The 21,944-nt window shown below is 47.8% G+C and overlaps 1 protein-coding gene across 3 annotated transcripts in view; it reads left to right on the forward strand.

The window, feature by feature from the left end:
- MAPRE3 (microtubule associated protein RP/EB family member 3) overlaps positions 1-20,240 on the forward strand; it is a 39,489-nt gene extending 19,249 nt beyond the window's left edge. For 2 of the 3 annotated variants that reach the window (XM_081157006.1, XM_081157008.1), the window contains 6 exons: positions 15,782-15,909; positions 16,368-16,513; positions 17,119-17,320; positions 18,608-18,762; positions 18,886-19,038; positions 19,311-20,240. In XM_081157006.1, the coding sequence (XP_081013132.1) occupies positions 15,789-15,909; positions 16,368-16,513; positions 17,119-17,320; positions 18,608-18,762; positions 18,886-19,038; positions 19,311-19,379 (846 nt within the window). In that variant the 5' untranslated portion in view covers positions 15,782-15,788 and the 3' untranslated portion in view covers positions 19,380-20,240. The remainder of the gene's footprint in view (positions 1-15,781; positions 15,910-16,367; positions 16,514-17,118; positions 17,321-18,607; positions 18,763-18,885; positions 19,039-19,310) is intronic. The other variant, XM_081157007.1, reaches the window with a different exon arrangement.
- The last annotated feature ends 1,704 nt before the right edge of the window (positions 20,241-21,944 follow it).

The raw sequence follows: 21,944 nt of genomic DNA on the forward strand, positions 1-21,944 counted from the left end.
TCTAGCTCTTTTCTCAAGTTTGCGTATATGATTATCAAGAAAGAACACTGCACACATTTAGCTGCTTTTTAAATGGTGGCAGAAAAGCGGTTCTCTCTATGGAGCACGCCCATGCCTTTCCCCACTCCCATCCCCAGGCATGTTTTCCTTGCTTCTTTCTGTAACTTGTTTCCTGAGCCCATTTCTTCTATGGCTCACTTCTTCCTCTGTGACACTCTAAATAAACTTTCTCTTATAAAAATAAATAAGTAAATGGTGGCAGACAAAACCAATGAACTAAGTGGTCATTAATAGCTATGACCATTGAAATTGTTCAGCGTCCATATGGAAAGTCAGCATATTTCTTCATATTTGTTCCCCAAGTTGCTTTACTCTATCACCACATTTTGGAATCCAACCAGAAAGAAGACTGAAGCAGTTGGAGATGAAGGAAAACTGCAATGTAAAAAAACCATGCTTTCCCATGTCCCAGCTTGATGCTGGACAGACCACTGACTTAACAGGGGCAGGAGCAGGTAAATGGGAAATTGGCATGTGTTCTTTAGGGCAGGATGGTCTCAAGTGTGGTACTACAACTGACTCACCAGGAAAGCCTGTGGAAAATACAGACTCCTGAGCCCCCGCCCAGGACTGTCCCTCACTGGGCCGGGGCCGGGGGGGGGGGGGAGACTCAGGGATCTGCATCAGTGATGGACCAGTCAGGTGGTTCTTGTGCACCCTAAATTCTGAGAACCTCTGCTCTAGAGAGTGGTCCTTCTTGAGGTACCTAGGTGAAGGTTCTTGGCTTGAAAGACTGCCCAAAGCCTAATGTGACCCTTGCCATTCCTTAGCAGAAAAAAAATTCTGCCCTTCTCTTTGCAGCCCCTGGACCTAGGAAAGAGTTGTACATGAGCTCAGCCCCACTGTGTGCTGCGAAGTCCCAGGCTTATTATTCGTTCTTGCTGTCTGCCAGGTAGACAGCTTCACCACCTCAACTTTTTCATAAGCAGCTGTGTCATTCATTACAGCACCCTTGTCTCCCGAACCAACACAGAAGCGAAGCCTTGAGATGCAACTGTCTGTCTCTTTCGTTGTTTGATGGCATTTTGAAGTTTTCCTTGACACCCTTAGAGAAAAGGCTCTGGAATTTCTGATGGCTGTTTTGCAGAACATCACGAAATGCCCACTGAGCTCCAGAGCACCTGGGCAGCCCCTGCTTGGTTGTGGTCAAGGAGAGAAGTGACTTGTCTCTGCTGGGAGCTGGGCACTGTGCAGGCTGTTTTCCATACGCTACCTCGGTTCATGAGAAAAGTGATAGAGTCTGTGCAATTCAGGGAAAGGACAATAACATCCTGAACAAATGAAGGCAGCCTTGGATTCTGTCTTCAGCTTCAGGGTTGACTCACCATGGTAGGAAAGTGAACTCTCTGGGGCCTCCAAATAGGCCCTTTAATATACCCTTCTATAAAATGAGGTTATTGCCTGCTCTCATTGCCCAACCATGAGGTCAGTGTTGGGAGTACTTTGAACTTCTCAGATGAAAGATGATATAAAACTACAAAGTAAAGACTTGGTGTGGGAGAGAAGATGCTGGAAGCAAAGAAAATAAGATGGCTAAGTGAGAGCATGGTGTAAGGATGTCAGGACTGTCTGCTCTGCTCCCATGGGGACTTTCTAGGATGTGTAACTGCAGACTATCATAGAAGGAGAGGGAGCCTAGAGGAGTGGGTTAAGAGCAAGGACTTTGGGGTCACCAGTCTACTGAATCAGAATCCTAAGGTAGGGGATGGGGCAGCTGCAGCTTTAAAAAATCCCCAGGAAGCCCTGGCTGGTGTGGCTCAGTGGTCAGAGCTTCGGCCCATGGACTGAAGGGTCCTGGATTCGATTCTGGCCAAGGGCATGCACCTCAGTTGTAGGCTTGATCCCCAGCCCCATTTGGGGCTCGTGTGGGAGGCAACCAATCAATGTGTCTCTCTCACATCTATGTTTCTCTCTCTCTCCACGTTCCCCTCTCTCCCTTCCTCTCTCAAAAAATAAAATAAAAAATCAATAAACATATCCTCTGGTGAGGATTTTTTTAAAAGTCACTACTTTATAGTTATGATTCCTGTCTGCCTGCTCCAGAGTAACCCCTACTTTTTTTTTACAAACAGAATAAAACTCCCCATTCACTTTGTAGAGCCCTGCAGAAATAAAAAAGAAATGAGCTCATTTTCACACAGTTTCCTTAGTATCTCCTTTCTATCTCTGAATTCTGCAGTCATGAGATTGCCTAAATGATCTCTCTGGAAGGCCCTGGCAACTTCTAGGCATCCACTCCCAGTCTTACATTTCTAGATCAGACTCTCAAAATCTTAATCTGGCCAGAGGTGCACAGCTAATACCTGTGTGTGTTCTCTCCATTCCACTAGAATTAATGGGCATTCTTCCTCCCATATTGAAATCACTCACTGTAATAAATCATGCTAGACTTTCGCTTTGACCTTCTTTGTCCACATATGTGAGAACTGGTTCCCTGACCTTCACCACCACCATCCCACACATATCCTTCCTTTGTGCCAACTTCCTCTGAGAAATTGGTGTGTATAATTGTTTAATTTCATGGTTTTGGGAAATAGGCACTGTTATTACTGCTGTAACTGAGGGAGAAGAATAAATGAGGTATGTTTATATTTATTACATTTACATCTAAAAGCTATAGCAATACTTTCTGTCAAAAAAATTAGTACTAAAGAATTGTTTGCCAGTTGGGAGAAAAAAACATGATTTTAAAGTCCTATTTTAGAGGAAACACTCATTCTTACTGAGTAATGTTCTCAGATAATTTTTAAAATTTTTTTGATTGATTGATTTTAGAAAGGGAGAGCGAGAGAATCATCAGTGTGCTGCTCCACTCCTCTGCGCACCCACTGGCTGCTCCCTGCATGTGCCCTGACCAGGGCTGGCACTTACAACCATCACATCAGGAGGATGCTCCAACCAACCCACCTACCGGGCCAGGGCAGATCATTTTTTTTTTAAATAGTGACTTATTCTAGGAGTTGGGGATGGATTGTTTGAGGGGAAGAGAAGACAGGTCACTCAACAAGCATTAAGCACCTACTTTGGGCCCATGCTTTGAAATTAAAAATACAAATATGAAACACTGCCCCTGCCCCTGAATTCATGTTGTAGCTTTAATATACTCTGTGGTAATCATTTGATACAATGAGATGGCATAGTTGAGGACAAGCCTAGCAATTCTAATGTTTGCTAGACTTAGGAAATAGGGCAGTGCTGGCTCTTTTTCCTACTACTGTGGGCTCATCTTGGTCCTGACCACGGGTTGGGTCTGAAAGATCGTGTCTGTCAGGAAAGACAGAATTATAATGGAAATCTTGAGAGCCATGCTCTCCTGAGTAGGGGGTGGGCTCCCACAAGACAGAGACTTATTGAAAACACTGACTTAAAGGAATGCTTCCAGGATACCCCAGAATTTGGCTGGAGCCCTAATCTTTGTGGGTGGGAGCTGTCCAACATTTCAGCATACTTTTGCATCTGCCCACTTGGAGAGAAATGTTATGAGGATCTAGCTGTTTTATTGTGTGCCCTATTCTAAGGGAATTGACACAGTTCAGGATCTAGTCTCTCATGTCTTTAGATTTGATATTTTAATGGTCAGTTCTCCTTAAGGTCACTGAGCCCTGAGAAAACTGACTTACATTTATTTGCTCAGGCACATTTGTACCAAAAAGAAAATTTAATAGAGCAAGGGATAAACTTCCCTATACTGTGGTGTCTTGAAAATCAGAAAAGTAATCAGAGCTTGCTTTGTGAGCACAAAATCCAAGCAAATAGAGTTGGAAGACATTAAGAAATTGTATGTCATCCACACTGTGGCCAAGCTTGATTAATTCTCCTCTCTCTGCTAGAAGAGACACTGTCCTAGTGACCAGAATACCAATGTCAACTAAACAGAGTACCACTCCATTGGACAATGTTAAAATTACACTAGTGTAGTTTTACTTTCCAGCCATCCTTTTTTCTATATTCCACGGTAACCACTCCCTCTGTTTATAATTACAACCAGATGCTACATCCTGACATGTTAGTTTTTCCAAGTCTGTAGCTTATTTTGTGTTGATGAAGATGCTGCCCTATGACATCTAGGAAGATGCATTGGTCCTATTTACAGTGTCTCCAAGTCACACTCTTCCTCCTGAGAGGTAATCCCATCTACAACGTATGGATTCTTGTTAGCAGGGATCAGCAGACATTTCCTGTAAGGACCAGGATGTGTTGAAAATATTTTATGCTTTGCAAGCCATACAGTCTCTGTCAAAACTACTCAGCTCTGCGAATGTAATATGAAAGCAGCCTCGATCAATGACTCTCTCATCATTGATGTTTCTATCTCTCTCTCTCCCTCTCCTTTCCTCTCTCTGAAATCAATATTTTTTTTTAAATTATAAAAAAATATGAAAGCAGCCATAGACAAAAGGTAACTGAGTGAGCATAACTGTGTTCCAATAAAACTTTGTTTTTAAAAAGGCTCTAGCTCATAATTGGTGACCCTTGCTTATTAGTCATAATCAAAGAGGGGGATCTTTCTTATTCTTTCCTAACTTTGCTCAGTCCTCTTTATCGTAAATATTAATATGATCATTAAATCTTCATAAGTGGTTTTTACTCTCCCCTAAAAGGTCCAGGAATCCTTAGAGAAATGGCCTGTTCCAAGACTGAGGCAGGGACAGTATAAATTGAGCCTGGAACATCTTATTGCACCAGAAAGTAAGGAACTCCTCCAAGAATATTGAGGATATGTCAATAAAGAGAGGAGCCAGTGGGAAGGGGCTCCCAGTGGCCAATGCTGGGACAATGTGAACATCAAAAGAAGTCATAGTAATGTATTATAACCCACTGAGTAAAATAATCTGTGAATTCACACCAATATAAAGAGAGAAATAAAAAAATAAATGGGGAGGGAAAGCTCTTCATTAATGATGGAGTTAGGGGGAAAAATTGGTTCTCAAACAGGTTGGCGAGCAAATCAGAATCATTTAGGAAACTTTTCCCCATACCGGAGTCTCTTTCTAGAGAGGTGTGTGTTTGTGTATTTATGGGGAGAGGTAGAAAAGCTCCCCAGGAGACACCGCTGGGCTGGGAAGCAAGTTTTTCCTTTTTCTGACCTCCATAGTGGAGACAGGCGGGGAGAAGGGTGTTGGGAATGGGTGCTGAGTCGCCAGCCAACAGTGCCAAAAAGCCATCACATGTTCTTCAACAACATCGCTCGCTTAAGCAGCTGAGTGCTTTAGGTGTACTACCATGGTTTATTTAACAATTCGTTATTGGTGGTCATTTCACTTGTCCCCAGTTCTTCATCATTATAAATATGCTTATGTTTAAAGTTTTATACACATCCACAATTTTAGTATAAAATTCCTAGAAGTAGAATTAAAGTCAGAGAGTATGTAAAATATAAAGGCTTTACATATATACACACACACACACATATATATATTTTTTTACCAAATTGCCATCCAAAAAGATTTTACTAAATGACACTCTCACCAACCATGTTTCAAAGGGAGCATTTGAGATTTTGCTTCCTTTGAGTGGCAAGAGTTTTGGTTCTTAATGCCCAGTTTTTCTGTTGCTTGAATTATCTAACAATCTCTTTTTCCTACAGCAGAAACCAGTGGGCCAAAATGACCTCATTGAAAACATGGCATCTAAAAGGAGGGTAGCAGAATTCAAAGTATTACTGCAGTGAATAGAAATATGTAGGGAGAAATAGGATTTCACTGGTGGTAATCCGGTTTACAAGAAATGTATATTTTCAGTAAGCTACAAATATTCTACAGCATGAAATACCATCAAATTTAAAGGAGACCCTAAAACCAGGTGTGCAGAGGCCCCCTCTAGCTTAGCTGCTAGGGCTGCTGCCCACAGGAGAGATAAGGAGGCTTTGCCATGGGTCAGGAGAGACTGTAGTAGACTGTTGATGTCTGATGAGAAAGGTGTGTCCTGATCTCACATGTACACATAGGTAGAAATGTTATGATAATTAGATAAGCCCAGAGTGGGTGGTTGTTGAAGGGCCTGGTTAAACTTACATAAGGCCTCTTAATGTCCAGATTCCTAAGGAAGTGATTTGCATACAGAGGAGGGAGGACTTGGTTAACTTATGAATGTGATAGTTTCAGAAAAGTTGGAAAGTTTTGAATGGCCTATAGTCTGCCAGAAGTAAAGGATTTACCTCCATGGGGAAAATCATGTCCTTGGTAATGAACTTCACTTTGACAAAATTGTAACTTTTCTGTGAAATTCTATGCCCTTTCTGAAAGAAAACAGTAGATAACCAGAATCAATCATAGAGCTTACCTCACCTGTGGGATCCAACAGAAGGTCATCCACATAAAGAATCACAGGGAAATCCAAGGCCCTTCAGGTGGTGTGTGAGGACCTATGAAAAGGAGAAGCCTAAGCAAATCTTTGGGGCATAACACTCCAGGTATATTGTTGATTTTCCCAGATGGCAAACAAATTGACTATTTTGATCTAAAGAAACAGTGTAAAAAAAAAAAAAAAAGCAGAACTTACATCTACAACTATACAACCTTGGGCCCCAGCCGGTGTGGCTAAGTGGTGGAATATCGACCTATGATCCAGGAGACCCCAGTTTGATTCCCGGTCAGGGCATATACCCGGGTTGTGGGCTCGATTCCCATTTGGGGGCGTGCAGGAGGCAGCCGATCAATGACTCATCATTGATATTTCTATCTCTCCCTTAAACCAATAAAGATATAGTTAAAATAAAATAATAAAATAAAATAAAATACAACCTCAGGAGGCAGTAGAGATAAGAGAGTACTTGGTCTGCTCAGGGAATAGCTATTCTATTTATAGCCCCAAGTAAATCTCTGCCCATCCATTGAGTTTTTTGACTGAGTGTAGGGGTGTTACAAGGACTTGTTCTAGATATGATGAATCCTTTATTATACTTTTGACTATCGTAGTCCTTCTTTAGCCTCTGATTTAAGAGGGTTTTGTGCAATTTGGGTAGAAATTTAGACAGGCCATTCTGTACCTCAGCCCCAATAATCCTCAAACAATTGGATATTTGAAACTTTATTCTCTTTTTGTTCTAAAGCGCCTCTCAGCTTTGGTCATAGTGAAGGCTCCCTGAATCGGCCATAATTCTAAAGCCTCCTTGGTGAAATTGTGCCAGGACTTTCAAAATAAGGCTAGATAGTGAGGTGCATGCTCACCAGGAAGCTGGGTTCACAGATCTGGGTTAGTGTAAATGCACGTAAGCAGCAAGAATCTGGCCGGCAGGGGCCCAGACAGGTTTAGGCGGAGACAAACCCGGAATTCTGCCAACAGTCAGTCCAAAGAGTTGCTTGTGCACTGTGTCTCCTCAGTCCCTCGCCCCAGCCTAATGCCTTCCAGCTACAAACCCCAACCAGATTTGTGGTTCAAAAACAGGAAAATAAGGAGAGATCTCACCCAGAGCCAGACTCATGGACAAAGCAAGAAAGAACAGGGAAGTTCTCACAGGGTTTTTGGTAGTCGCCCCAAACTGGAAGCAACCCAGATGTCCTTCACGGGGTGAATGAATAAACTGTGGTGCATTCACACTTGTGCTGTTGTTTGGAATATGACTCGGCAATAAAACAGAACTAATCCATGCAACAACTTGGATGGGACTCTAAGGCATTATGCTGAGGGGGAAAAAAGCCAGTCTCAAAAAGTTACTGTATGATCCCATTTATATAACATTCTTAAAATTACAAAATTATAGTGATGGAAAACTGACCTGTGGTTGCCAGGGCTTAGAGTGGGGGGAGGATCATGGCTATAAAGGGCTAGCATCAGGGAGTTTCTTGGAGGTTATAGAACAGTTCCGTGTCCTAATAGGGTGGTGATTACATGAATCTGTGTGTGATAAAGTTCATAGACTTTACACACACACAAAAAGAGTGCATGTAGAAGCTGATGAATTCCAAATCAGGTCTGTAGCTTAGTTAATAAAATATGCCAGTGTCAACTTCCTAACTTTCACAGTTGTTATGTAAGATGTCGTTGGGGAAGCTGGAGGAAAATACATGGGAATTCTTTGTCCTATTTTGCAATCGTGAGTCTAAAATTATTTTAAAATAAAGAGTTTACAAAAATTTGGAGGGGTACTGATTTCTGCAAGCAGCACTTGGGAATCTCTTCAGTTTTTACTGGAAAAGATAAAGCCTCAAGAATTACAAATTTTATGCAGTTTCTAAGCACTGTGATTTCATTTACTGTAATTTCACTTTGGAAATGATGCTCAGTTATTTTAAATACAGTATTGTTACAAATGATTTTGTATTGTTACAAATATGTTGTATACATGAAAAAAATCCCTTGATGAGTTTCCCCCAGGATGAAAGAGCTCCTGGTGTGTGGCTTCTGTCAACCTTTTTAACCAGTCTCGTCTGCTCCCAACATTCATTCTGGGGTGAACTATTTGTAGCTCCCTCCCTCCTCCCAATCCATTCCTCTTTCCTCTTGACTCTTAATTTGCTTGATAAGCTTCTCCTTCAAGACCAAACTCAAACTACAAAGCCTTCCCTGACCCAGGAAGCCACATGCCATTCCTGCGTCTGGGGGTTGTAGTGTAATGTGTTGCCCTTTGGTTATTTTGTTCACTTGTCTAGCTCCCACCCTAGTCCGTGAATTCCTCAAGGGCCCAGGCTGGGTCTCATTCCTTTCTATAGGCCCCATGCCTGGCTCAGTGCCTGGAATACACACTCCAAAAAAACGAGTGAGTGAGTCTGAGGCTCTTAAAGTTCTTAGTAATAATTTTTTAAATTCTACCCTGCCTTAATAGAGTAATTTTAAAAACAAAATTTTCAAAGGTCAAAAGGGATTCTGATTAACCATAGCTAAACAGAATAGTAAATGAATATTTAAAACATTTACCTTAGTTAAGACATTGTCATATTTTAATTTTTTTCCCCATTCTTTCTTTTCCTTCAGGACACAGTGTCATAGGAAGCTTTAGAGACCATGAGGTTGTACTCATGAGCCTCCTTGGACGGATGAGATCTAGAACTTAGGGATAGGATATGAATTCTAAAGAGGATGGGCGGGATGTAGAGATAAAGAACACAAGCCTGTGTTAAATCTGTGTATCATTTCAAAATTTTACTAAAAGATGTAGGGTGTCCTCCACCTCGCACGCAGTCTCTCACCAGCCCACCTGCCATGCTGCAGCAGACACAAATGGCCTTGAGGACAAACTCCTGATTTCCCTCCTCAGCATCCTCATGGGCCGGGGACCTGGGACTCCAAAGCTATCTGCAGGCCTAGCTTGTGTCCTCGTACTCCAACAGAATGACTGAGTTTCTTCACTTCTTCTCTCACAGTCTAATGACCGTTTCTCCATCTAAGGCCTGGTGACTTCCTTAAGCAGCGTAGATAACCTCCTCCTTGCGGCTGGGCCCTCCCTGGGCTTCTGAAACAACACTACCTCTCCCACCTCCGCTATTGATCACATCCCCTAACATTCCTCTAAGATTTAATCATTGGCTTTATGTTCATTTTTTAAAATAAAAGTAAAAATAGTCTGACCAGCATGGCTCAGTGGTTGAGCGCCGACCGAGGATCCAGGCGATCGGGGTTTGATTCCCGGTCAGGGCACAGGCCCAGGTTGCGGGCTCGATCCCCAGGCTGGAGCATGCAGGAGGCAGCCCATCAATGACTCTCTCATCACTGATGTTTCTATCGCTCTCTCCCTCTCCTTTCCTCTCTCTGAAATCAGTAAGATATATTTTTTTAAAAAAAAGAATGACTCACATTCTATGTGAGAGGACAGAGAATCTAACATTGAACATGGTCATGTTTGTTCTGGACATCATCAGAGTAGACTTGCTGGTGGAAAGGTTAAAGGATTATATGAGCAGTCTGTCAGAAAGGCAAGGAAATAAAACTGGAGGACTCTGAGCAGGCGGGCGGGGGGGGGGGGGGGACGACTCCCCACCCTGCAGGGGTGCACAGAGCTGGACTGAGAGGCGGTCCTGAGGTGCACAGAGCTGGACTGAGAGGCTGTCCTGACCTGGGAGTCCTCCCAGCAGGTTAGCAAGTGAGATTCTCAGAACCATCCTAAGGCCCTGCTCCAAGGACCCTGGCAGCACCTTGTCATACAGTTTCTCTTTTACTTGCATCAGAGGAGGAGCTTTTCTAAATCTCTCGCTGAGCACCCAGAGGCTTCAGGCTGCATCTGGCTGTGTGGCCGGAGAGTGCAGCTAGCAGAGTGCAGCTAGTGGTCCACTCTCCTCCCTTCTCCTCAGGGCAACAAACAAGAAATGAAGCCAGAAAACCAGACTTTCTGAGCCCACCTGTCACCTGAAAGCCCACACTGTGGTTTCACCTCTCCCATTCATTCCTTCACTCGTTCAACACATATTTACTAAGCAGCTATTGTGTACAGGGCCCTGAGCCAGTGCTAGTTAAAGAAATGGGCAACAACTGCAAAAGTTTGGCTCTGTCTTCCTGCCCAAGAGCCACAACCGAAAGCCAAGCTTGTCCCTGCTTGAGGTCTCCAAGCAGAGGGTCTGTGAGGAGTTCATCCAGGGCGCTGGGAGGAATGTGGGGCAAATATGTCAGTCATCCTCTGCCTGCTGTAAAGGTTGCTCAGCCCCCAAAGTCTGGGTGATGTTGAACCTCTGGCTCCCATAGACAGGGTCCCTCTTTAACCTCAGGACAACCCCGTGCTCAATAGTATCATCACTCTGATCCTCAGACCTGAAAGCTGAGGCTTGGAGACCTCACACTACTTGCTCAGTCTCTCAGGCAGCAAGTGGCAGAGCCTGCAGCCAGCCAAGCTACATATTCTGTCACTAAACCTCACTTCACCACACGGCACAGCTTCCAGGACTCTGCTGCTGGTCACCTTGGTTTGATGGATGGCTCCCATCCTGAAAGTCTGTTGACTTAAGTAGATGTTTAAGAAACTTAAAGAGCTCCATGAAGAATCTCTAGGAAGAAAGGTTTGCCATTCTACCTGCCCACCTAAATGGGCCCTACTGAAATGGATTAATTTTAGCAAGTGATGAATTCTATTTACTCCCCTCCTGGGTTTCTGTTGCCGCTCTGAGTCATGATCAGATAGAGCAGTCTGGCCAGAACTCCCTGAAGGACTCCTTCCCCTGGACAGCAGCTACAAAGGTATGGCAGCAACATCCAGAACAGCCTGGGGAAAGCCCCCTTGAGTTCAGATCATCGTTCAACACATCACGTCCAGGACTCCAGCGGCTGGGACCTCAGTGGGGTTCAGGATCTTAAGGAAGAGCTGCGTGACCTAAAGGTGTTCTGAGAACAGAATCTTGGAGAAGCTCCAGTCCCTACCTGAATCTACACCATCCAGCTCCCTGTCCTGATCTGCTGGGTGGGCATGTGCTGGTTCCTGCCAACCCCAGAACTACTCTACCTGCCCCATCTCTACCTTTGACTAATTCATAGGGAGGCCAATCCTCCCTATGAGTCAAATCTTTGCTCAGCCATGAGAAGAAGGTGATTGGCTGGGTCTGCCAGGGCTTTGTGACCCGGCAGCCAGGCTCCTCCTGTCCCTTCATCTCTGCCTGCACATAATTGCCTCCATGCAACCCCAGAATAACCTGGATGTGTGATCCAAGGGGGCAAGGGAGAGCAATTTTGCAGATTTTCCAAACAGGTGACTTTAGCCCCCCTGGGCCTGGACAGGAAGGGGTAGCCCAGTGACAATGGGCATAGCCCCATGTCAGGAGCAGGAAACGTTTTGGCAGGCTCCACAGCATTTTCTCTCTTCTGATCCCACCACATCTGTTCCAGTTTTCCTGGCCGGTAGGATGGCATCTACAAAGCAGATGGGGAAATCTGGAGTTGGGGAGGTATCATGGTCACAGGCCAACCTTTAGAAAGCCCAGATGGTTCTTTCCAGGCAGAAGGAGCAGGGAAAAGCACAGTGTGTAGTCCCTCCTGGACTGGCATGTTGGACATCTGAAGCTAGATGTGTATTGGGCACCTGCTTCTCAAACAAGTGCCCTTGAATTCTCACTGTCTGCCCAGTAATGCTGATAACACTTACTAGATATTTACTGCGTGTCAGGCTCTACTCAGCACTTTGTATACATGGCTCGCTTAATCCTCATAACAGCTCTGTGAGGCGGGGACTGTTACTGTTCCCATTTTATAGATGAGGAAACTGAGGCCCAGTGTCAAACAGCTAGGATTCGGTAGAGCCAGGATTGAAACCCAAATGGTCTGACTGGAGATTCAGTGTTCTTTAAGCATCACCTTTTGGAGCCTGCTGGAAGCATGCCCAACACCCACTTCAGGAGTAAAAGACTGGTGTGTCTTTCATAGCCATGCTAGGTAGAGGCCTGAGAACTGCAGAGGGGTCTTCTAGGGACCAGAGAATTAGAGAAGACTTTGGGGCCCTGAATTATCTTCAAGACATATTTGTGGAAGATAGATTTCCACTGAAGACTTAAAAACAAAAAGCCAAAATTAGATTTAGTCTGGTGATAAGGTTCTTAAATATTACATGTGAGATTTCAGAGTTACGCAGACTTATTTATGATTTAGGAATATAAAAACAGATCTAAGTGCAGTCCTATGTATCTGGGAAGGAACTGGATGGTCTCTCAAAACTCTTCTGGCCATGGGATGTTGAGATTTGGTCATGAGGACCATTTTCAAGGCCTCAGGCCGCAGAATGACCGTCAGTTCCACCTCTCCTGATGAGAGCTAAAACAACCTTTCTGTTGTCAATGAATGCATCGTGACCAGGTTAAATCTCCTCAACCTTCCTTTCCCATGATTCTACACATGGTAGCAGGAGACAAGACCCTTGCAGAGCAGACTTTTCCCAAGGTCAAGTCCTCAGTCTAATCCTGAATGGGGTTTTCAAGTGCCCTAGAGGATGAGATGTTGTCACAACCAAATCAGGGGCTATTTCTCCTGACAGTCACCATGTGCCAAAGACGATGATAGAAACATGGAGTCTGAGTTGGAAGACACTACTATTGTAGCCCTTGAAACAGAGCCCACCCCCTCTGGGTGGTTGCCTACCATTATCTCAGGGAAAGTGAAGCAGCCCTGGGTAATGGGTATGGTAACTTCACGAGTTTTCTCAGACTATTTCTCTGCTCTGATTGGAGGCAACTGGTCCACTTAGGGCTAGATGCTTGGGCAAATACTTTATATACCTCTGCCCCCAGGAGCTGGTCTGGTTTGAGTGTAGGCCTGAGTCAACCCCCAATAAAAAGTCATCAGGAATTGGGCCTGTCGATGAGTTTAATGTGTGGCTTTGGGGAACAGGGAAGTTGGTTTGTTTAATGCAGTCTTAGAGCAGACCAATCCTCTACGCCACTCCAGCTGGCCCAGCACTGTTTAGAGCTGGTCAGGAATAAGCACTCCACTCAACCTCCTGCCCTGACACCACCAGCTTTTGACCCAGCCGGGCTTCCTCTTTGGGGGACCAGATCAAACTTAGGGGCGCTCCTTTTCTAAATGGAGCAGGGGGGGCTGGGGGCTGGGGAAACATTGAAAGGAGTCTTTGCTCAGGACCTGGGTGCCACCTGCTGGCCATAATGTAGTTGTATTTACAGAGCCAAATCTAAGAAAGGAAAATTAAAAGAAGGGCATCCTGCCCCCCCCCCCATCATGATGAGCAGTAAGAGAACTAGGAAGCTGCTTTCTTAGTGACCTCTGAGCAAGTGGGACAGAGAATCATTGCAGAGACTCCTGGGTGCCTTGGAGGAGTTCTCCTGAGCCAAAATGGACCCCAACCAGGGCAGAGATAGCATCACCTGAAGAGCCTGAGCGAGTCCTGAGTGGAGACAAAACCTCTGATCCTGGTATCAGATGAGGACTGTGGTCCTAATCCCTGGTCTGGTTGTGCATCAGAATCACTTGCAGTGTGTTTCTGAATTTTATATATGTATGTGTATATAAAATATATATGTATAAATGTAGTGTATTATAGTTATATACATAGCATTACCTATTACAAGTTATAATATATAATAAGTGTAATATAGTTACATATAATACATGCAGTTATTCACACACGCACATGACCTGGGCTTCCCTCCAGCCTATTGGAAAGTCCCACAGGAGAATCTCAGGTGCTCGCCTAGTAAAAAACCTCTGGAGTGCGTGGGGCAGGCTTTGTGTCATCCCTTTTGGTTCCAGACCATCTTGACAAAGAAGCAGAATAGGTCTGGACAGGAGCTGGTCTGGGTGCACACTTCCTTCAGAGACACTTTGCGTATTAAACCTAGAGAAATATTCTTTTCCAGAACCTTGCTGTCACAACTCCTGAGTGCATAGTCCTTTTGGTCTGTCTCCTGTTTCTCCTTTTCTGATAAAGTCTAGTTACAAGAAATATTCCCCTCTTCCCTTAACAGTGCAAGTCAGTGACAAACAGCACTGACATTTGGCCTCTGCTGGGAGATTGGGGGAGGGGCTCCTACCTGCTGGCCAGAGCAGGTGCCTCTCTGAGCTCCAACACAGGTTGCTGTGCAGGGAGCATAGGCCCAGGATTGCCAAAAGAAGCCAGAAATCCCAAATTGTTTGTGTGAAACATCCCAACTTTAAAATACCAGGCACTAATTCAAAAATGTTTCCAACACTGTGAGTGTTAAAGAGTTCACGTCTGCAAGGTAAATTTGGCCATGGGTGTCTCATTCATGAATGCTGATTTCAAGTGCCTTAAACTGGGAGCTATGTGGCCAGGGCTGCTTTTAGATAGGCTCTGACTGCAGGAGTGTCAGGGAGGGCCTGGGGAGACTGGAGGCTGGCAGGCGTTCTAGGAGGTCTCTCCTGGAATTGGCTGGAGTGGATGTCCGCATAAACCCCAAGGTAGCAGGAGAGGTGGTGAAGAGTAGGGCATATTGGGAAGGCAGAGCCACAGGACTTGGTTAGATATGGATGAGGGAGAATAGGCTGTCTAGGACAACCCCACAGGCTTCTAACCTGGTGACTGGGTGACATTCACTGGGATAATGAATACAGGAGCAGAAGCATGTCTTAAGGGAAGGTTCTGGACAAACAGAATTTAGGTGCCCCTGGGTCAGCCAGCAGACCACATGCCACAGGCCCCACAGGAATATGGGATCTGAAGTCAGGCCAAGGTCAGCTGACTTTCTAAAACACAAATCTGGTGAGGACACTGTCTGCGAAACACCTCTAATGGCTTCCCATTGTCTAAACAGAAAAACTCCTCATGGTAAACAAAACTCTTCATGATCTATCCCTACCAACAGCATTGTGCCCCGCCCCTACACAGAACCTGCCCCTAGCCCTGCTGAGCAACTCAGAGCCCTGGCATAAGCCATGCCCTGTTCCTGCTGGTCCCTGGGCCTGCAGTGCCTTCTACATCCCTTTGCACATTTGGAAAATTCCTACGCCTTTCCCCTCTCCAACGTGTCTGCCTGGAAGCCTTTGCTGATCCTGCCAAGCATAAGTGATTGCTCCCTTTTTTGTACCATCCCTGAACTTTGTATGTGCCCTACTGTGTGTGGGGGGGGGGGGGGCGGTTACTGTCTGTAAGCTCCTTAAAGGTAGAGATCATATCTTACTTAACTTTGTTGCGCCGGCTCTGAGCACACCTCTAGCATAGGGGAGTCACTCATTAGATGTTGAAAGAATGAAGAGGTCCCCTGTCCAGGAGGGAAACGGCAAGGCTGTCTGGATGAAGATGCCTCACTTCCCCAGGCACCGTCCAGCTCCTGCTCTCCTTACAGCTAAAGAACAGCACGAGTTCTCCAGGTCTAACCTGGCCTCTCTTCTTTCTTTGCAGCTGGGGTATGGCCGTCAATGTGTACTCCACGTCTGTGACCAGTGAGAATCTGAGTCGCCATGATATGCTTGCGTGGGTCAACGACTCCCTGCACCTCAACTACACCAAGATAGAACAGCTCTGTTCAGGTAGAAGGCTGGGAACTGGGGAAGTGGGCCCTGCTGGAGGGAAAAGGAGGGAAGGTGGGAGGCAGAACAGCCGCAGCAAAGAACGTAACTTGTAATTAGGATTAAGGAGAGTGGCAGAGCCCTGAACTAGTCAGTGTTTGGAGTTGAAGGAAAGAAATCAGGGTCTCCATGGACCAGGAAGAGCAGGAAAGGCAAAGGAAAGGGCTGCAGGAGGGGTGGGGCAGTGGGAACAGACAGTAAAGCCCAAGGTTAACAGCACGCGGTCCAGTCTGAGCCAAATCTCAGTTCTTCCTGTAGTACAACCCTGGGAAAGTCAGTATACCTCTCTAGGCCTCAGTTTCCCCATCTGTAAAATGGAGATAATGTCCCTCACTAAGATTGTATTAAATTACGTATATACAGTGTTTGCTATGGTGCTGGCACACAGGTGCATCAATAAATAGTAAGCTTCTCCGCAGGGGCAGCCTACTGCCAGTTCATGGACATGCTCTTCCCTGGCTGCGTGCACTTGAGGAAGGTGAAGTTCCAGGCCAAGCTAGAGCATGAATACATCCAAAACTTCAAGGTGCTGCAAGCAGCTTTCAAGAAGATGGGTGTCGACAAAGTAGGTGGCTGTGGTCCCAGGGGCCCTGAGGAGCTGTGTGACCCTGGGGAAGAAGATGGGCCGCCAACAGGCAGCGGGGGCTGCTGGCTCATCCCAGCTCTCATACCTCTCTCCGCCCCCAACTCTCCAGAGGGAGTGATCCCCCAGCTCAAGGCACAGTGGAAAACCCCGCACCTCACATCCCATCCTGACAACATTCTTTTCCCTTCCTCCTCTCTGGACCCTTTCTATCCCAGCAATTGAGGCTTGGTATTCTGCTCCTATTAAGTTCCTTCCCTAGAGCCCAAGAAAAGTCCCTTGCTCACTTTACTGCCTCGATGGCCCCAGGCCCCTGTTCCAGCAGCCCCCACCCCACATGGAGGCAGCAGCACCAAGGGACTCCCCCACAGTTTCTCCTGTGCCTGGAAGAAGGCTGTCTCGGATCCCAGGCTGGGGCCTGCAGCCTTCCCATGTGCTCTGGTGCCACGGGAGGGGGCCCAGTGGAGGAGCTGGAGGATACTGCAGCCCAGGGGCTGGCTTTCCTGGGGGCAGTCACCCTCTCACAGAGGAAGGCAGCCCTCCAGCCACAGGTGGCTAAAGTTCTCTGCTTATGTGGTCTATTTCAGATAATTCCTGTAGAGAAATTAGTGAAAGGAAAATTCCAAGATAATTTTGAGTTTATTCAGTGGTTTAAGAAATTCTTTGACGCAAACTATGATGGAAAGGAATACAACCCTCTGCTGGCGCGGCAGGGCCAGGACGTAGCGCCACCTCCTAACCCAGGTGATCAGATCTTCAACAAATCCAAGAAACTCATTGGCACAGCAGGTAACGTGCCCGAGCTGGGGGAGGGAGTGTGGGGGGCCGGGCCAACCGGGCTCTATAGCCAGGAGTGCCTCCGGCCACCCGGCCCGGCCCTGCCAGCCTAGAGGAGACTGTTATCACGGAGTTCAGATGACACCGCCGCCTGCTGCCCACTTAGACCAGGGGGAGTTGCAGTAGGGAGGAGAGGGCTCCAAAGATTGCTACAAAAGGAGAGCCACTGACAACAGCCAAGGTTGCAGCTGGCGCTGGGAGGCCCAGGGCCCTTCCTTCTGTAGTGTGAGCTAACAAGTTTGCCTCGAGATGACGGGGCAGCACGTGGCATGGTTCCTCTGTCCAAGTCCATCCAGGCCAAGGGCCTGGTGCCAGCACTACACGTCCTTCTTGCCCCCTGCCCACTGGACGCCTGGGGACAGGAGCTTGCCAAGCTTGGTTTATCTTCCCCCATTCCAAAGGCCCGTAGCCCTAAGTCCTCAAGAGAGGAGTCTCTGGAAATAAGGCTTTGTCTGGCTTCTAGAGGAGAAGGGAAGGAAGCAATGGGGCCTTTGGGGGATGGGAGGTTGGGAGAGAAAGGGAGAAGAGCAGCCCCAGACCGCATCTGAACCCGTCATAGCAGGGCCCTCCTGTTTGCGCTGCTGCCCTGCCTGGGCCTCCGGACTCCCTGCTTGCTTTGCATTAGAAGCAGCTGGCTGTTAGGGGGCTGCCCTAGCTAGAGGAGTGGCCCAGCATGCTTGTTCCCCGAGTCAGACCCGCAGAGGGCGCGGCAGGCAGCCCGGGGCGGGGCAGGGACAGGTTTCTTTTGTGTCCTCCAGTTCCGAGACTCAGAGACTCCAAGGTCACCCACATGGAGGGTGGCTTTGGACTGGGGCTTCTGTCAGGAAAGACCCAGCGAGAGCTAGATTTGAGACCCTGCCCCAGCTGCTTTCCCTCAGGCTTCAGCTCAGGACAAGAGGGCCCCCAACCCTCCCGGCCCCACTTCCCAAGTTCCCCATCCCTGTTCCCCTCATCGCCCCCTCAGGCCAGCTTTCCTCCCTCCCCACACCTCATGCCTTCTTTAGTTCCCAGTGGTCCTTGCTCTCCCAGGCTTGGCAAAGGGCTGCCTAGCTGCTGTGGTGTCATGTGTGGCTGTGGCTTGAGGCCTAGATGTAGATGCCCCCTGAGTGGGAGAGGAGGGGAGGGCAGGAGTGCCTGCCTTTCGCAGGGGCCTGCCCCCACATTCGTCATACCAGGCCGTCTCCTGCCACCTGAGCTATGGGCTCACATGGCTCCACCCAAATTTTCTCCTCTGGGCAGTTCCACAGAGGACGTCCCCCACAGGCCCCAAAAACATGCAGACCTCCGGCCGACTGAGCAACGTGGCCCCACCCTGCATCCTTCGGAAGAATCCCCCATCAGCCCGAAACGGTGGCCATGAGACCGATGCCCAGATTCTTGAACTCAACCAGCAGGCGAGTGGGGTGGGCAAGGCAGCTAAGATGACCCTGCCACAGCAGCCAGGCCCTTGGGGTGTCAGTGGGAAGGGGAGGTGGAGGCAGGACCTCTGGCTTGAACACCACCTTCGCCCCAAGCAGCTGTTGGATTTGAAGCTGACCGTAGATGGGCTGGAGAAGGAGCGAGACTTCTACTTCAGCAAACTTCGAGACATTGAACTCATCTGCCAGGAACACGAAAGTGAGAACAGCCCTGTTATCTCGGGCATCATTGGCATTCTCTATGCCACTGAGGTGAGCTCTGCCTTCACTCGCTAACGTCCCAGGCCCATTGGGGGAGGCCCCATTCCGCCTGGCCCCTAAGACCGGAGGAGATAGGACCAGAAGGAGCCTTGGAGAACAAGGAGCCGTGAGGAAAGCGAGCTGGAGTCACAAGCCCCAGGTCACAGAGAGCATTAGCTGGGAAAAGACTAGAACTCGGGCCCCAGCTCCCAGGCTACCTATACAGTCCACACCCTCAGCGGCCTGCGTGGCTCACCATTTCCCTCCCCCTTCCTACCCTCCAGGAAGGATTCGCACCCCCGGAGGACGATGAGATTGAGGAGCACCAACAAGAAGACCAGGACGAGTACTGAGGGCGGCTCGGGCCCTGGCTGACTGCACGCCTCCCCACCCACTCCCCGCCCCACATTATAATCCTTTCCTTACAGCGGTCGGCCGGGTGCTTTGTGTCGGTGCCGCAGCATTGGGGAGTCAGGCGAGGGGGCTTGAGGGGATGGGGCAGGTGGGCAGGCAGAGGCCCCACACTGGCTCAGTGGGTGGGACCCCTGCCCACTCCCCACCCCTATTTATTTCCGTTGTCTCTATGCTGTTTAGGCCAACACTTCCCAGGGTGCTGCGCCACCCACCCCAGCCAGCCGCCTGCTCCCCTGACAGCCAGCAGCTGTATATTTGACAAAGTCATTGGTATATTTTTACTTACTGGATTTTCCTTGCACTTTACCTGTTCTTTTCCCAGGGCTCACAGTATGGGCTCCGGGGCAGTGTGCCTGGCTTGGCTTCCCTTCCCGTTGCCAGGCCATGGCAGGACTCACCGATTCTTATTTATTTTGTCTTTTGACTCCCCAGTAGTTGAGGGGAAGGCTGATGTCAGGAGAGGGATAGGGGGACTGAGGAGGGGGTGCCTTAGGCCTCAGTGGTCAGGGAGAGGGAGGGGAGCATGCGAGGGATGAAAATGACCTCCTGGCACCAGACTCACCCACCATGGGCCCCATTCCCCCAGCCCCAAAGCCCAGCACTGCCCCGAGGCCCCCAGCCACTCCCTCCGCAGCTTGGTTCATACCACACAGACTCTGCCCAGATCCTCCTGTACGTCTGCCTCCCATCCACCTGCCTCCCCCACCCCTGCCTCCTCAGGCCACCCAGCCTGCGTATGTGTTCACTTTTATTTAAATAAACTTGTGTGGTAAAAGTCCGTGCCATGTCTGCCTCAATGGAGCCATAGTCTGGGTCTCAGTGCTTTGCTCCTCCTGAGTGCTCCCCTCTCCACAGCGATGGCCCAGGAGCACAGCCCCACTCCCACCTTCCCTCGTGCCAATAAACCACCATTAGCGCTTGGCCTGAGCCCAGCTCTGACCCAGCCCCCATCTCTTAACACTGGTGCCAGGGTTCTCAGGGAAGGCATGGATGCCCACCCCCAATCCCTCAGGAAGAACAAGGTTTGGGGCCATGGCAGTGACAATAGGCAGCCCAGTAAAATGCTGCGGGGGAAGGGCAGGTAACAGGGAGGCCTGACCAAGGGGTGCTTTGTTTCAGTCTCCTTTGGGCCAGTTAGACTGCATGTTATCCCCACCCCTTGTCAAAGCTCACATACCTCATAACAGTGATCCAGCCAGGGACAAGGACTGATCTGGCAGAGAAAGCTGAGTGGGTTTCAAAGAGTTAGTGACTCAGCACTGAAGCCCAGAGGACAGCAGCGCCCACGTGGTTCCCTCCATAAAACGAGGTCTCATGGGAACCAGGATCAGGAAGCTTCTACATCATCCACACAGCCCTGCATTCCTGGTGTGTGTCCCAGCAAAGGGCCATAACAACCAATGTCCTGGAGGCCCAACGAGAGCTACCAGGCCCATGCAAACAAAGCCTTGGCTGTCACATAGACAGCACCCTCATTTACTGATAAAGGGACCAGGGCCCACGTGACGTGACCTACTCAAGGTGGTAAAAACCTGGTCTAGAATTCACTCCTCCTGACTCATCCCCAAAGACCACAGAGGTATCTCCAGAATGTTCCTCCAGGTTTAGGTCAGTCCTGGTAGCTGTTTCTTCACCATCCTGAGTATGACCGAGATACAGTTGGGGCTGTTCTTCTGCAGCCCTGCTCCATGATCCTTCTTCCAGACCACCACCATTTCTGTAGTGGCTCCAGATAGAAGCCTAGATAACAATTCCTGCCTGTGCATTCCTCATTCACTTCTCCTCCTGTTGACTCCCACCCCACATAGATGCTTCTGACTTTACCTCTCTTTTTTTCCTCCAACAAGTTCCTTGCCTGCTTTTATTGATCTTGATGATTTTTAAATCCCTTGCCTAATTTTAAAAGGCTTTTTCGCCATTATCCTAGGTAGATAATATAGGATAAGGTAGGTGTTCTGCATTGCCCAATGTTCATCTTCAAGCCAAGACCTCACCCTGCTGATAAAGCAGGTGTGGTAGGCACAACAATGTCTCCCCCCAAAGATGTCCACATCATAATTCCCAGAACTTGTGAATATGTTAGGTTACATAGCAAAGGGGAATTAAGGTTGTAGATGGAATTAAGTTGCTAATCAGTTGACCTTAAAATAAGGAGAGTATCCTGGGTTATCCAGGTGGGCCTAATGTAATCACAAGGGTCCATAAAAATGGAAGGGACAAAAAATAAAAAAATAAAATAAAAAATTTTAAAAAATGGAAGGGACTGCAGAAGAGGTCAGAGTGATACAATGTAAGAAGGACTTGACCCAATGTTGCTGGCTTTGAAGATGGAAGGGGGCCATGAGCCAAGGAATGTGGGCAGCCTTGATGCTGGGAAAGACAACGAAATAGCCTCCCCTAGAGCCTCCAGAAAACAACCTGCAGACACCTATTTTAGCCCATTGAGACTCATGTCAGACTCCAACCTTCCAGAGCTGTAAGATAATTTGTGGTGTTTTAAGCTT

The sequence above is a fragment of the Miniopterus schreibersii genome, assembly GCF_964146895.1.
Source record: "Miniopterus schreibersii genome assembly, chromosome: 13".
In the NCBI taxonomy this organism is placed as follows: domain Eukaryota; kingdom Metazoa; phylum Chordata; class Mammalia; order Chiroptera; family Miniopteridae; genus Miniopterus; species Miniopterus schreibersii.